This window comes from Helianthus annuus, chromosome 5 (assembly GCF_002127325.2).
Source record: "Helianthus annuus cultivar XRQ/B chromosome 5, HanXRQr2.0-SUNRISE, whole genome shotgun sequence".
In the NCBI taxonomy this organism is placed as follows: Eukaryota; Viridiplantae; Streptophyta; class Magnoliopsida; order Asterales; family Asteraceae; genus Helianthus; species Helianthus annuus.
In genome coordinates this window covers 1,171,432-1,186,179 of record NC_035437.2, presented here as the reverse complement: position 1 = coordinate 1,186,179, position 14,748 = coordinate 1,171,432, and the positions used below count along the sequence as shown (strand labels likewise).

The window sequence follows — 14,748 nt, the reverse complement described above, 5'->3', positions numbered from 1 at the left end:
CTTTAATATTATAGGCATAAAAATTATGGTTTATTTTATTTAAGTCAAACTCAACCCGAGTTGACCTACTAGATCCGATTTTGGCCAAAGATGACCACATTTGATCGATTCCGAGTAATTAGTCGGAGTTGAAGAAAGTCGTCTCGGCAACATACCATGTAGCGACTACTCGGGGTGTACTCGGCCTTGGAGACCTTGTTTTACAACCATGCTTATAGGAATGTGTAAGAAAAAAACCCAGGGTTAGTCACCAATCAGTTAGTCAGTATACTAAACTAACACCATCCCAGGACCCAACCTCATTAGGTGTGGGTTTAGCCTGCCCAATAACTTTTAAGCTTTAAGGGTGGCAATCGTGGGCCATTTTACAGTCACGTTGTGACGCAACCACCACCGCCAATGCCCACCATTACTAGCCACCATAAATATATAAAAAGCAGGATGCAACCGTTTTGATACACTTCTTTTCTAAAACAATTCACTTCAACCGAAACTAATTTTAATTCCAACTCATTGTAACCAAAACCAAGGTAAAACAGCTTGTTCTGACCCGACCTGCCCGTTTCCCAAGGCTTGAAACTTCCTCATTATTACTTTTACAACAATGTGTTCAAAGAACCAGCCCCAAAGATGGGAAAACGGAGTTATTTTAATAACATGACTTTTCTAGAGTCACTGTGTATACTCTATAATGACAAATAGCTATTAATCATGGAGACGTATGAGATAGAGCAGATGAATCAAAACTCCCCTGGGTCAAAAGCCGCATGGCCCCGTCTCTAGAAAACTTGCGAGCAAACAGAAAACAGGGGACCGATATTGAATTACTCTTGCACCACTCCGTTCGGTGTTCAGTCTCATAATATACATGGTTTATATCCTGCAATTGCAATATATATATATAAGCGGTTTTGCCCTTTTTAAGTAATGAAGGAAAACATAGAGTACAACCTTGATTCTTTTGATTTGTTGAGGGTTGGCACTTGCATAATTATAGGTTACGGGATGCCAGCTTCTCGTTTCCATGTTTGTGGCGGACTGGATCCATAAAGTGTATGTCACAGTTCGTCTTTCAAGCTCTCCCTCAAGATCATTCATCTTAAGAACACAATTTAAATTTAAATTCGATTATAAAAGAACAAAAGATTTCATAAGGAATTAAAAAATGCATACGTACTGCAAGTAACGTCTGCACATAATGCTCATCAGGGATGCAATTATGCTGCCTCTGAAGCTTCTGCATATTTACAAAAATCACAATCAAGTTAGTTCTACGCTGACCTTAACAACTGATCAAGAAACATGTTATAACTTACAAGATTCTGTTTTCCTTTACTAACATCCAAGGGCGGACGTCTCTGAAAATCATTAATCGAATAATGTTAGTAACAAAGAAAAACGAATGGGTCAATAATGATTTCCTTTTCTGTGTTTATCTTATAATAAGAAATCAGGAGGAGAAAAACTAGCACTAATATTTGAATCTATGAACTACAGACCTTACATAACTTCTTGAAAACTGGAAATACGACGTTATCATATGCCACAACTTTTGCATGGCTTCTGACTAAAGCAATCCACTGAAAAATATCAATCCAAATTAAAGTAAAATTACATATAACAGACTACTGTGATTACTTCTATGGCTGTCATAAAAGAAGCTTCAACCTGTGAGCCTTTTCGCCATTTCCTCATCGGTATAACAGAAGACATCCTAGGATTGTAACGACCTTCTTTCATATCAAGAAAGCTAAAAAAACATAAATCCCAGATCAACGCCAGTTTATACTAGGGTGTTTGGTTTGGATGTGCAATACGAAAGTAATTATCTGATTATTTCAACTGCAAGTCGCAATAATCCATTCCTAGTATTGGTGTAACCAATGTTTATTTTAGAGTTAAATGTCATTTTAGTCCCTGTGGTTTGGGCCATTTTGCCAGTTTAGTCCAAAGGTTTCATTTTTAACCTGTGGGTCCAAAAAGGTTTCACAGTTGCCATTTTAGTCCACTTGGTTAACTTCATCCATTTTTTCTATTAACGAGAAGGCCAATTTGGTCATTTTGTATGTAATTCTGTTAACTAAAAGGGCAATTCCAAGGTTTAAAAAAACGAAAACGAGTTTCGAGGCGTTTTCCCTTCGCCTCACGAGGCGTAAGTATCGAGGCGGAACGAGGCGTAAGGCCGAGGCGGTATTAATAAATAAATATTAAAATTATATATATCATAAAATAAAAATTACTAAACATAAGAAAAGCACACATAGAGAGAAGAAATATAAAAAATATGTTATGTTTTGAAAATAAATAAGATTCCACATATAAAATTAAAAAAAAAACTATTATATATGCCATTTAAGATCATGGAGCTAATAGTTAGTAGCAAAAATTTAGGACTTATATGTTGTAAGTTTTGGGTGTGTGAATAAAAGTCTCAAAAGGTGGTAAATACTTTGTCCCACATTGGTGTGGGGACAAAGTGAGTGGTTGTTTATAAGGTAAAGACTTTACTACTCTATTGTAGCTTTATGACATGTTTTACCACAAGTCCTACCCGCGCGCAGGGGGGGTGCAAAAATGAGCTTCTTAGCTGAAATTTGGTTGAACTCATGCGGACACGAATGCAGCTCCGAAAAACCCGGGCCCGCGTGGGGCAGTTTTATACTCAACTCCAGTTCGGTTTTTTGCGCCTAAAAACAAACGTACGCCTCGCCCAAATTAGTTCCGCCTAGAACCGAAACTTGCGCCTCACTCCACTGAGGCGTACGTATTATTTCTGTCCCTGAGGCGCCGCCTCATACGCGTTTTTGCTCCGTTCCGCCTCGAGGCGCGCCTCAGTACGGACGCCTCGGCCGTTTTTTAAAACCATGGGCAATTCAGCCATATAAAATGACCGAATTGGCCTTCTCGTTAACAGAAAAAATGGACTAAACTAGCAAAGTTAACCAAGTGGACTAAAATGGCAACTGTGAAACCTTTTTGGACCCACAGGTTAAAAATGAAACCTTTGGACTAAACTAGCAAAATGGCCCAAACCATAGGGACTAAAATGGTTGCAATTTGCTAACCGATCAATGTCATCAAAATTGATAATTACTAAAAACAGAAAAAACACATCAAAACAGTATTTTCTGCACCGCATTTTTATGCATAATGGTTACTCAATATTAGATAATAATCATAAAGGCACACATCCAAACACCCCGAATGACTAACAGTAGATAATGAGCAACTTATATAAAAAAATGAAGGTTAAAACCACACCTGTCCACGAAACTTTTAGAAGATCCCATCAGGTAATTGTAAATATAGCTAAAGTTGTAGAGGGGAACACAACTGTACAGAAAGGAAATGTGATCAAAATCAATCACTTGTAACAAAACTTAATCGTCACAATCTACAATGACAACAACAATAACATCCTTAAAAAAAGGATGATGAGAATATAACTATTGTTAGTGAGCATGAATGTATACCTGTCTGATAAAAGAATAAACCTCTGGTTTGCCGGATTTTGAAGAGCTGCTCGGAGCAGCAATCTTTCAGCTTCAATCATACTTGATTCGCCCCAACCTACCTGTAACATCACCACTACAATCATTTGACAAGATAAGAGACAACTCGAACGTTATTTCTCCAACAATTATAATCAATAAAGATGTTATAAAAATACTACAGAGGGGGATAGTTCATCAATCACCTTAATGCTATTGCTTAAATGGCGACCATAAAAAAAGCTGGACCTTGTGGTGGTTTCATCGAACACAAAACCAGGTTCCGAATGAATATAAATCGAGTAATTGGCTGCATCAACATTCTGCATTAATGTTATCACTCTATGCATTGATGGACAAAACAACAAACCCCAACAACAATATGATCCATGAATATGGTATGATACAAACTAAAACCAGTGTAAATAAAGTTGAAAAACCATAATAATAATAATGTAAATGAATAAAGGGGTGTCTGGATTTGCATTTACTAAGTAAGATTTCAGTTTTGAGTTTTGAGCAGGGTGATAGGACCCAATCCATAATCCTTAAGGGGCTTAGAGATTGTACCCAGTATGCTTCATTATACACAACTCAGTGTATGGCCTGGTACAAATTGGGTTGAGTTAATTAATGTTATAACAAAATATTACTATAATAGTTGGTAATTGATGTTACATAATAAATAATAGCTCAGCTGGAAGCATCAAAAGAAGAAACCATAAATAGTAATGATATTAGATAATGATCAATATCATTACTATTTATGTAGGAAGGGAGGGAGGGCCCTGGTGATAATATATTTGAGGTCAGGTCAACCAAATTAAGTATTATTGATATAGATGTGAAATTCTTAGTTGAAAACCAACCCCCCACACCCCTCCTAATCTAATCTGTGTTTGGTTTTCGATGATCAAGCGAAGAATAAAAAAAAAGTAAATAAGGAAGGAAGGAACCTGGTAGAAGGTTTGCCAGAGGAAATCAAGGGGGAGATCCCGACGAACTAAAAACATGAAAGCAAGGCTAGGGTTTCCTTGGAAAACATCACCATCATCATCATCGGGGGAACGATCGTCATAATAAAAGTGGATCCGCACAAGTGCAAAGACCAGAAAGATGAAGCTTAGAAGAATTGCAAGTTTCCAGATTAGCAACAAATTCTGGCGAACTGATAAGGATCTTTTCCTCATACTTATCTCATCATGTAGCAGCAGCAGCAGCAGCTTCCTCCTCAAGAAGAAGAATTGGGGGATCAATTGAAAATGGTGCGTGAGTGAATCTCCAGTTTTTGTCTTTACGCTCAAATACAAACCGCCCACCAAAAGAAAAGCATGAGGGACGGCTACATCAATCGAAAGCAGTCATGTGTCCTTGAAACCAGTGTTACTAGGCGGGTACCGAATAACGATTAATTGGGAATAACGATTAATTGGGATTAATCAGAGATTTTTATATGTAATTTTTACTTATATATATACATACACATTTTATTTTTATTTGTAGTTTTTTAAAGTAGATATGTCTTAAGCACTCATTGGCCCATTTTTTTAATTAATTGAAAGGAATTTATAAAGTTTGGTCGAAATTTTGTCGGCTTCTGGCCAAAATTTGGCCATAATAGGACCGCCATTGACGGCCTAGCGATTAACCGGCCACTAGTCGATGAACCTCCGATTAGTGATTAATCGATGACTAATCAGGGACTAGTCGGGATTTTTACAACCATGTTTGAAACAACTATCTAAGAGCATTCACATCCAAACCACTAAAATCTGTGAGTGAAATTTTTATAATATAAAGAGTATAAAAAGTGGTTGTGAGTGGAGGAGAGAGAAAATGTTACTGTTCATCTGTATATTTGAGAGGACACTGTTCACCTCCTATAGTTTTTTAATATATTTTAAAAGTTATTGTGGATGGAGGAGAGATAAAATGTAATGATAAAGTTATAAAAAAACATTATTTAATTGGAAAAGAGAGAGAAGATATAGTGTATTTTAGTGTAATTTATGGTGAAAAATTGATGGAATGAATGTGAATGCTGTAAAGCCTCAACCAAGTCTCTAATTTTTTTTTTCTGATTTAGGACATTTTGTCCGTTTAGTCCAAAATTTTTATTTGTCACATGTGGGTTTAAAAAGGTTTTACTGTTGCTATTTTAGTCCACTGGATTAACTTCATCCATTATTTTTGTTAACGAGAAGGCGATTCGGTCATTTTATATGGCCGAATTGCCTTTCTAATTAATAGAATTACATATAAAATGACCGAATTGCCCTTTTGGTTAATAGAAAAAATGGATGAAGTTAACCTAGTGGACTAAAATGGCAATGGTGAAACCTTTTTGAACCCATAGAAAAAAAATAAAACATTTGAACTAAACTGCTAAAATGGTAGGTAAACACGAATTTTAAGCGTTGTTACTCCGGTAATTTAGATGCATTCAAGAGGATCAAGAATATGTTCGGTGTTGAAACAAACACCGGTGATAATCATTTCTATTTCATTAGGGGCATAGGGGTTGTGGATGTTGTATCAGGAAGTGAGAAATTTCTAATCCAAAGTGTTTATTACACTCCTGAATTGGATAGAAATGTTCTCAGCCTTGATCAACTAATAATTCAAGGTTTCACAGTGAAGTTTAATGAAGAAAAATGCAAACTTTTCCTACTTTCAGTACACCCCTTATGAATAAGAAAAACAACATAACTGGGTTAACTAGAGAAGATGAAATCGGTTCGAGAGAGAAACAATCTATAATCGACAAAGAATCAGAACATGAAACTTTCAAATCTGATTACTTGAATGATTTTTTCGAAAAATTGAATCTAACTTCCAACGAACCCGGTTGGAATGTAATGATTCTGCAAGCAATGAAATTCAAGACTGTAAGGCTCTCTTAGATATGTTAGAAGATAGTGTGTATGTGATGAAATACAAGTACGAGATAGAAGTGAAATTCGAGGAGATGATCGACTGGTCTTTGAGAATAAAGATGGGAATTACTATGAGACCGATTTCGATGTACATGGGTAACAACAAGAAGGTGAACCTGTTAGAACTGTACATGGTTGTAAAGAGAGAAGGTGGCCATAGAACTGTGACTTCAAATAATCTATGGGCAATGGTTTCGAAAGATATGGGTCATGATTATGAAGACGGAGATTACATGAGAATATTATATGCTATGTACTTGGATGTTATCATATACTATTATAAGTTCAAATCGGTACAAGGTGATGTGAGAGAAGATCAAACTCAAGGATATGCAGGGAATGAAGACAAAGCTGCTGATGAAGGAAGAAGGACAATGAGCACAGGTTGCATTCCAGAAGATGATAGAGAGCACTACGCTCTATTTGCTGGAAATGACTGGATGGGAATGAAGAAAGCACAAAAGCGTCGGAGGTTCGATTTCCGGCAAGCTGAGAAGGCGGTGAACGAATCAAATCGGAGCGTTTTAATGCACTCCCATAAGTATAATCCAGTTTAAGGGGGAGTATTAGAATATGTAAACTTGATTATATTATATTTATTATGTGTATTATGTATTATAACATTACTGATATATATTTGTGTGTATGTATCGAATATGTATGAAGGGATATGTCTCATATGACATACCTGTTCAAATGGTGGTTACTCCCACCAAAAATAATTGCCGATATCAACCGTCCCTTCAAGTATGTATTTAAACGATTTGCCGGGATCATAACCGGTACCAAGATATTTCTTAATAATATCCTTCACTCAAATCATTCTATTCGTTTTCGAGTGTGTGTTGTTTGTTCGATTGATTCATTATGAAATCTCAACACGTTTATGGTGAATCAAGTTCTGCAAGCTATGTTTGTGATGAAGATAAACTTCCGCTGCCAACAATTAACCGTCCGCCGCTTTTAACGTTATTTTCACAAAATTAATAAAGTAACGTTAAAATTAGTGCAATCCCCCCCCCCCCCCCCCCAGAAGACTTATTTCTCATTCAGTTTATTTATTTATTTCAACACTACATTAAAATGCATTCAATTTCGTATCTGGATTTTTATGCAGTGTTACTATGCAACCTCACAAAGTGGCTCATTATTATTCTTTTTATAATTATCGAGACCAAATTTTGACTCAAAAGTGTTTGGAATGTACTGTGTAGGACTAATGACGGAACAAGTCATTACTTTCGCTGGGGTCATTATAAGTTTCGTGTTACAAATATCTTTAGAAAATAAATAAGAGATATGTTTCTTTGTGTTCATTCATCCAGTTTCAAATTATCGATATAGTTGGGGGATTTAGATTTAAGATTGTTTCTATAATCATAATCAAAATCAAAATCATTTGAATACATACATCTCTTGAGTATGTGTATAAGGAATGAATGTTTTTGTAGGCAAGTGAAATGTTGAACAGTAATTACACATTCATTCATGGCTTATGCTTTTCTTGAAGGATCTCCTCCTCATTCGTCCTGCTAGGTTCAGGGCGGGTGTGTCTTTTAGTGGGTACGATGGGAGTCCCATCTTCATAGTGATCGTCAGAACCATCATCCTTGAAAACAGGATGAATGTAAGCATGCTCAAGGTAGCCTTTCAGGTTCAGGCTCAGGTTCGGTTCCTTTACTCGGTCAAGAGTGTCTTTATTAATAGCTTCCTGCACAAAGAAAGCGTTACATGACAAATCGATAAAACTTAACAACACTTTCCTTTCCTGCATGCATACCTGTAACGGATATCTGGTAAATGCAGGTTCGAATCTACCTTTACAGTAGATATGGAACCCCATTGTCAGAACCGGAAGTGCAAGGAGAACCGGAGTCGAAGCAGCAGCGTGTTTTGTACTCAACAAACCCATCAAAAGTACTTGTGATATAATCAATGCCGTGATCACACGTCCATGGACATCAGGCCAGAATGCCGCTCTGCTTTCGTATTTTGGGTTGTATACATTAATTACCTGCATTCAACATAGACGTCTTATTATATAATGTAATGTAAGATTTCTAATTCCATCCACTTGGGTTCTTTACCTGATGGCGATAGACAACGAATGCTAGCCCGAAGAAAACCAAGATAAATGGAATCAATAGTGGCGTCACCACCGCATAAACAAGCCCGATGAGAAAGTAGAATTGTATTTGAGGTTCTCCTGTGTTGAAACCGATGCTTCCTGGATTCATGGCCTTTTCTCTGTCCCTTTCCGTCTTAACCAAGAAAATATTTTTTAAATGGTAGATTATCAAACGTTTTAACCGCAAAATCTCTCCTGCAGTACCACTCCACCCGTCAACCATTATATATGTTATGAAGAACGTTGCTTTCATCGGGATCGCGATGCCAATTGTTTCAGGAATCCTGATATCACAGAATGCAGAAAAGTAAGTCATGCAACTGCAAAATCAGATCAAAGTTAGCCATGACACGTACAGACTAACTAACATACCGACTTGCTGGCTGATTTAGAAACGTACTGAGCTGTTCAAATGCAGCCCCGGCGATAATGCTACCTAGAAACACGTTAACAAATTTGAAAAGATAGTATCTGGAAGCGCATCTCCTCTCGAGTCGTGATATACTCAAAAATCCTTCAAACTTGGACATCATCATTAAGATTTTTGGTAGCAGCTTGAGGAAGATCTTCAACACTATCCCAGGTAGAAAACCTTGGATAAATGACTTGATCAGCTTTCTGCACAATATTTAAATAATAAGTTATTTCTAGAAACTAATTATTGTGACATATACCTTTAAGTAAGAATTAAAAGGCGGGAGGTCGGGAACTTACATATTAATTAGGGGCTTAAGGAAGGGTACAGCCTTCTCGATGCCTTCAATGTTTGCAAGTGATTGCACAAACGCGATTGGAATCACGTAAAAGAAAGTGAGGAAAAAGAAGGCGACACCCATAATAACCTTGCGAACAGTGAGTGAAACGTAAGGAATAGCAAGGTTTTTCCAGTATACGTCGCGTGGCTCGGGAGCCCATTCGGTCAACCACAAAGTTGGGTTTCGAACTTGTTGTGTCTGAGCCGCAACAGCAGCTCCCCAACGAGTTTTGAAGGACACAAATGCTACTGGCAGTATTGCTTTCGGGTCATCCATCACATTTTTTCTCTCTTCTGCTATCTGTATGGAAAAGCGCATAAAATCTCTTGCTAGCATATAGATGATCTCACCAAATATGGAAGGATTGATGTTTACCTCGTCTGAAAGTTTCTTAATTTCGGTTTCATGATGCTCGATCGCATCAACTTTCGCTCCCCAAAGTCCAAGAAATCCAGTCTGTTGATCAAGCCAACCGTGTTAGATTTTTCTATACAAGAAAACAGAACCAAAAGAAGAGAAAACAATCGAACCTTCATCATAGGTCGTTTCGATGGGTTTTTTGAGTATTTAATCTGGTAGTAGTCGAGCCAGTTTTGCTTCTTTTGTTTCTTCTTAACGAGCTTTGCAAGCTTGTTTGCATTACAAACAACCTGCAAATCATTTTCCATGCTAGTAATGTGGTTTTTAATAATTAACTAGTATTAAGCCCCTGCGTTGCAGCGGTTGTTATAAAACTGTGTTAAGTAGTAGCAATACTATACCATTGTCAGCGACCACCAACACCGTAAAAAGCTCGTAAAAATAAAATAAATAAAAACGGGAAACAAATATAACGCCGAGCGAAAAGCAGATGTAAAATCTTTGAATCACGCACGCTCGTTGCTGAGAAACTAAACCGTAACGTAAAACATAGAATAAAATAACTAAGTTCATCCAGGACCCGCGTGTTGGACGAACTTGTCAAACGCAGAAAAATAGATGTGACGCGACGGACCAGTCAAACGGGAAAAAATATACGAAAAAATGTTGAACCCCACACGCACGTTGCGGTGCGTTATCTCACAAAATTTAGAATGAAACGAAACACTTGGGAAAGATGAAAAGTATGGTGGACCAAAATTAAAAATAAAAAATAGTTGGGATTAAATTGCAAAAGATGAAAAACTTTGGGTTAAAAGTAAAAAAACAAAGGGTCTAAATTGCAAAATTGAAGTTATTTATTAATTTTAGATAAAGATAAGGATAAAAATAAGTGATATCTATATATTGGTTGTTAATTAATATTAATATTAAAAGAAATTTATTAAACAAATAGAAATAAAATTTGTAAGGTTGAAGGAGAGAATGACATGTGGCATTATTTGGATTCTTTTATTATAAGTTAGATCATAGATGTGCACTAATAAACTTGATCGGTCATCTTGGGTATACCTGATGTGTGAGATAGTTATCATGATGATTCACTAGAAAGAAGTTCTCAACAGTCTCGCTAACGGACTCATGATCATCTCGCGGGACATTCTTCACAAGAACCTGTGCAAGATAGATACCTCCAACGTTAGAGAAAACAAAATTAAAGCTGGTAGCATATATGTATGTATGTAGATGAAGTTAGTTAGTACAGTAAACTGATCAGGGCGATGGTTTTCGGATTGGAGACAGTAAAATCTCATATTTGCAACAGTCTCATACTCTTTCTTCAACATAAAACATGTCCAGATCATAACAAGGTATGCCATTGCTACATGTGCCCAAAACCTGGGAGAGGCGTGTGGGATGTTTGATATAGAAAGCTTATCAATCTGGCTATAAGTATCTTGGGATTGCTCTAAGGTGTTGTTAGTCCAATTAACCGGTATGAGTATAGCCCATGTAAACAAGAATATGGGAGTGAATATTTTTAACCTGCAAGATATATGAAAAAAAGCTTCATTAATTAATAACCGCCGAATGGTAGTTAAGTTATGATGTAGAATTATAAGGAATGATATACAAACAAATACCGACCCGAGCAAGTAGATCCTCAAATAGACAACGGAATCCAAGCCGGCGTGATCAATGAGCTCGGATTGTGGCATTGTTAAGGCAGCGGGCACCCAGTTAAGGAACGTTAAGTAGGATCGATAATCCAGGTTGACAAATTTTGTGACGAAAGTGCCGTCAGAGGCCGTGGGGCTTGTTCTTAAACCCTTGATGTACCACTTTGGAAAGTAGACTCTGTCATTGACAGGTTGAAGGCGAAGAAAGGCAAATGCTATGAGGAAAATGAGGGCGGTGATAATATTAATGGCTGCTGCAACAGCGATGTCACCAATTGTAGCCATCTAAATCTTCAGAAAAGAGAAGAGAAAGAAGTTACTGGTGGTGTTGTTGTTTAGGCAGGCAACCGAGGAAAGGAAAGTGAAAATGGAGAGGAAAGATATAGGAGAGGAGAAAGCCAGCCATATGAGATTGCTTCAGAGGAGCATTCCCTGAACTGCAAAAAAGCATACTTTCTACGCAAACAATTGAATGCCCTGATCATGATGAGTACGAAGAAGAAGAAGAAGAAGGATATAATGGAGACCAAGGCATGAAAATAATATTGTTTATTGCAATGGAATGAGAGGGAAGAAAGGAATGTGTGTTTATTGGCTTTTTTACTCGCTAATTCACTGTGCAATCAATTTCTTCATTAGTTTTTTTAAATTTTCTATGTGACACCACACGTTAGCTTCATATTAGCTTTTTATCCATTATTTTTAGTTTTCCTCGTGTTTTCCCAAATTGCATGGCATTGTCATAGATTTTCCAAAACTTAAACATTTTAATCTAATTTAAACTTATACTTTTAAAATGTTTATCTTAATTTAAAAAACCATAAAAATAACCTAAATTAAAAAAAAAGTCATAAATAAAAAATACAATAAAAATTACATTAAAGAACATGCTATCGTCGTTAAAAGGCTTTGTTAACACATGTTAACACTAGATAGGTGGAGTCCACTACACTCCACCAATCATACATAGACACACATTCATTTAAAAAAAAAAACTTTCTTTTATTTATTTTTAGTTAAAACACAACGCCATTGTTAAAAGATAAGTTAGTTAAAGCCCATTACTTATGTGGCAATGATGCAACATGACATTATGCACTTTTTAGTTAACCCACAACACATGGTCTTAGAACAAAGCTTTAGAGCTAAAATTAGGCTTAACAAGTTGAGAAAGGTTATTGTACAAGAGGAATGAAGTGTACGAAGTGTAGGAGAGGAATTTGGCCTTAATTTGCGATATCAATGGTTGAGATTAATCGGTCCCCGAATTTAGAATTCATGTTAATCAAAACAAGGAAAACAAGTGGGGAAAATGACAAAACAGGAAAATCCAATATTGTTGACTCAAAAACCCTCTTCACCTTTGATTTTCAAAAGGTTATAACTTTTTTAAACGTTAAAATTTTTTTTACAAAAATTACCTCGTATTAACAAGTTATTTCATTCTCTTTAATTTGAGCAGCTCATTGCTATAGTTTTCTAAAATAAAGCTACAAGATTTTGAATACTCATTACGTAATTACGTGATTTTGAATACCTAGTAAGTGACTACATATTTTGAACACCCATTACGTAATTTCAGTATGGTATTTACGTGAAATCGTACTGAGTGATTACGTAAAAACAAAAACAAAAACATGATATACATAATATTTCATATGGAAATACCTAATATTTTCAGGTCTAATCATGAATTAAGGATAAAGTCTATACAAAACATTATCCAAATCAATCTATAACAACCACATAGTATCGTATATTAGACATTTAATCACGTAATAAAGGATAAAAAATCAAGTTCTTATTATTGAATGTGTAACCACGTAATATGTATTCAAAACTCACGTTGTTATGTACTGGGTATTCAAAATCATGTAATTGGTACTCGGTATTCAAAATCATGTATTTAAAAAAAAGTATAGCAATAGCTTGCTCTAATTAAAGAGAATAAAATGTTCGTTAATATGATGTAATTTTTAATAAAATATTAACGCATGCGAAAGTTATAGCCGTTTGAAAATAAAGGGGGAAACTAGTTCATTTGAGAAAAGACTAAAATACCGTTCCTGCCAATGACACTTGTCACTCCCTTCTCACGCATCATATAACGCTTAGACTAATCTATTTGATGTTTACAATGTATCTGTGCCACAACACGCACGATTCTAATCAATATATAGTTATAAATTTAAACTGAATGTCGGTCACTTTTACAATCAAAGTTAAGCCCAATAGGCTTAAAGCCTCAAATTGTGAATGCTGGAAACACGGCCCATCACGTTGAAAGAGAAGAACATAATTTTTTTTTTTCAAAGGGTGTTAATGTTTAAACCATAAAACAAAGTTCAAATAATAAAATACGTTTTGTTTGTGTTAACACTTGTTTCATATCTTACTAAACGTTTTTTAAATTCCTGAGTGACAATGATTATTTAAGGAATATTAGTTGGATAAATAATAGCTACTAATAGTATTTAACATATACTGATTGATGCTGATTGAGATTCTTATTAGTTAGGTAGGGGATTGAATGATTGATGAAGGGTACATCATGTATGTTGAACATGCCACCTAGTGAATAAAGTAGAGAGACATGTGATTAGTTTAGAACAGGATCGGTAGCTTTATTTAGTAAACTAGTTGATTTTCCGCCCGCACGTTGCGGCGGAAACCTAATGTCTGTAAAATGTGTGTCGGTAACGACAAACAGATACCGAATATCAAAACATAAATAAAAATGACGTGGTAACGATAGTCACTTCGTACTAAAGAAAATCGATTTTAAATAATCTAATATATAATAATAGGACCCATACGTCCTATTATTATGGAAATTAGGTACCGGCACCGAAAATGCTTGGTACTATACGGTATGGTATTTGAAGGTAAAAATCAGTAAATACAGGTATGGTGATAGACCAGTGTCGAACCGAAAATAACGGTTATGAAAACGCCAAAAGGTGGGTACCAAATTGGTACCGAAAATGATTTGTATAGTAAATTTGGTACCGATACAATACCGGTTTGATTACAAGATTTGATATGATTTGCTAATCAATAATCTAAATATACAACTTAATTTTACATGCTACAATTCATTCATTATAGAAAAAGACAAAAAAGAAAACGAAATAAGTTGATGTGTATATAAAACCTCATTCAAATAAAATACAGTTTACTTACACTGTGCATGAAAAGTAATCTAAACGGTGCAATTGCTTGCGTTGCTACAGGATTTGATGAGCTCGGTATCAACCGGTACCGAAAATACCGTTACCAAAAATCCCCAAAAGTGGGTACCGGTACTGAATATACCTAATACGGTACTGGTCGGTAGTGGTACAGTACCGGTATTTGAGGGTAAAACCAGTGAATGCCGGTGCCGAACCGATACCGAAA

At 35.9% G+C, this 14,748-nt stretch overlaps 2 protein-coding genes across 6 annotated transcripts; both read right to left on the bottom strand.

Moving 5' to 3' along the window:
- Positions 1 to 482: 482 nt before the first annotated feature.
- LOC110939609 (glycosyltransferase BC10) lies at positions 483 to 4,802 on the bottom strand. 5 transcript variants are annotated; one of them, XM_022181184.2, is made up of 11 exons: positions 4,448 to 4,698; positions 3,983 to 4,097; positions 3,698 to 3,801; positions 3,474 to 3,574; positions 3,262 to 3,333; positions 1,669 to 1,750; positions 1,500 to 1,580; positions 1,317 to 1,358; positions 1,178 to 1,237; positions 952 to 1,098; positions 517 to 880 (listed from the first exon to the last, which is right to left on the bottom strand). In XM_022181184.2, the coding sequence occupies exons 2-11, from the start codon at positions 4,032 to 4,034 to the stop codon at positions 710 to 712; spliced, it is 912 nt and encodes a 303-aa protein (XP_022036876.1). In that variant the 5' UTR covers positions 4,035 to 4,097; positions 4,448 to 4,698; the 3' UTR covers positions 517 to 709. The 5 variants fall into 5 exon arrangements, with proteins under 5 accessions (XP_022036875.1, XP_022036876.1, XP_022036879.1 ...); XM_022181183.2 differs by lacking the exon at positions 3,983 to 4,097 and having other exon boundaries at positions 483 to 880; positions 3,698 to 3,814; positions 4,448 to 4,802; XM_022181187.2 differs by lacking the exon at positions 3,983 to 4,097 and having other exon boundaries at positions 4,448 to 4,771.
- A 2,964-nt stretch (positions 4,803 to 7,766) lies between these two features.
- LOC110939608 (calcium permeable stress-gated cation channel 1) lies at positions 7,767 to 11,814 on the bottom strand. Its single transcript, XM_022181182.2, has 10 exons — positions 11,318 to 11,814; positions 10,933 to 11,215; positions 10,742 to 10,843; positions 9,841 to 9,960; positions 9,686 to 9,766; positions 9,270 to 9,610; positions 8,928 to 9,173; positions 8,515 to 8,839; positions 8,208 to 8,441; positions 7,767 to 8,138 (listed from the first exon to the last, which is right to left on the bottom strand). Exons 1-10 carry the CDS (start codon positions 11,632 to 11,634, stop codon positions 7,914 to 7,916), a joined length of 2,274 nt encoding a protein of 757 aa, XP_022036874.1. The 5' UTR covers positions 11,635 to 11,814; the 3' UTR covers positions 7,767 to 7,913.
- Between the last annotated feature and the right edge of the window lie 2,934 nt (positions 11,815 to 14,748).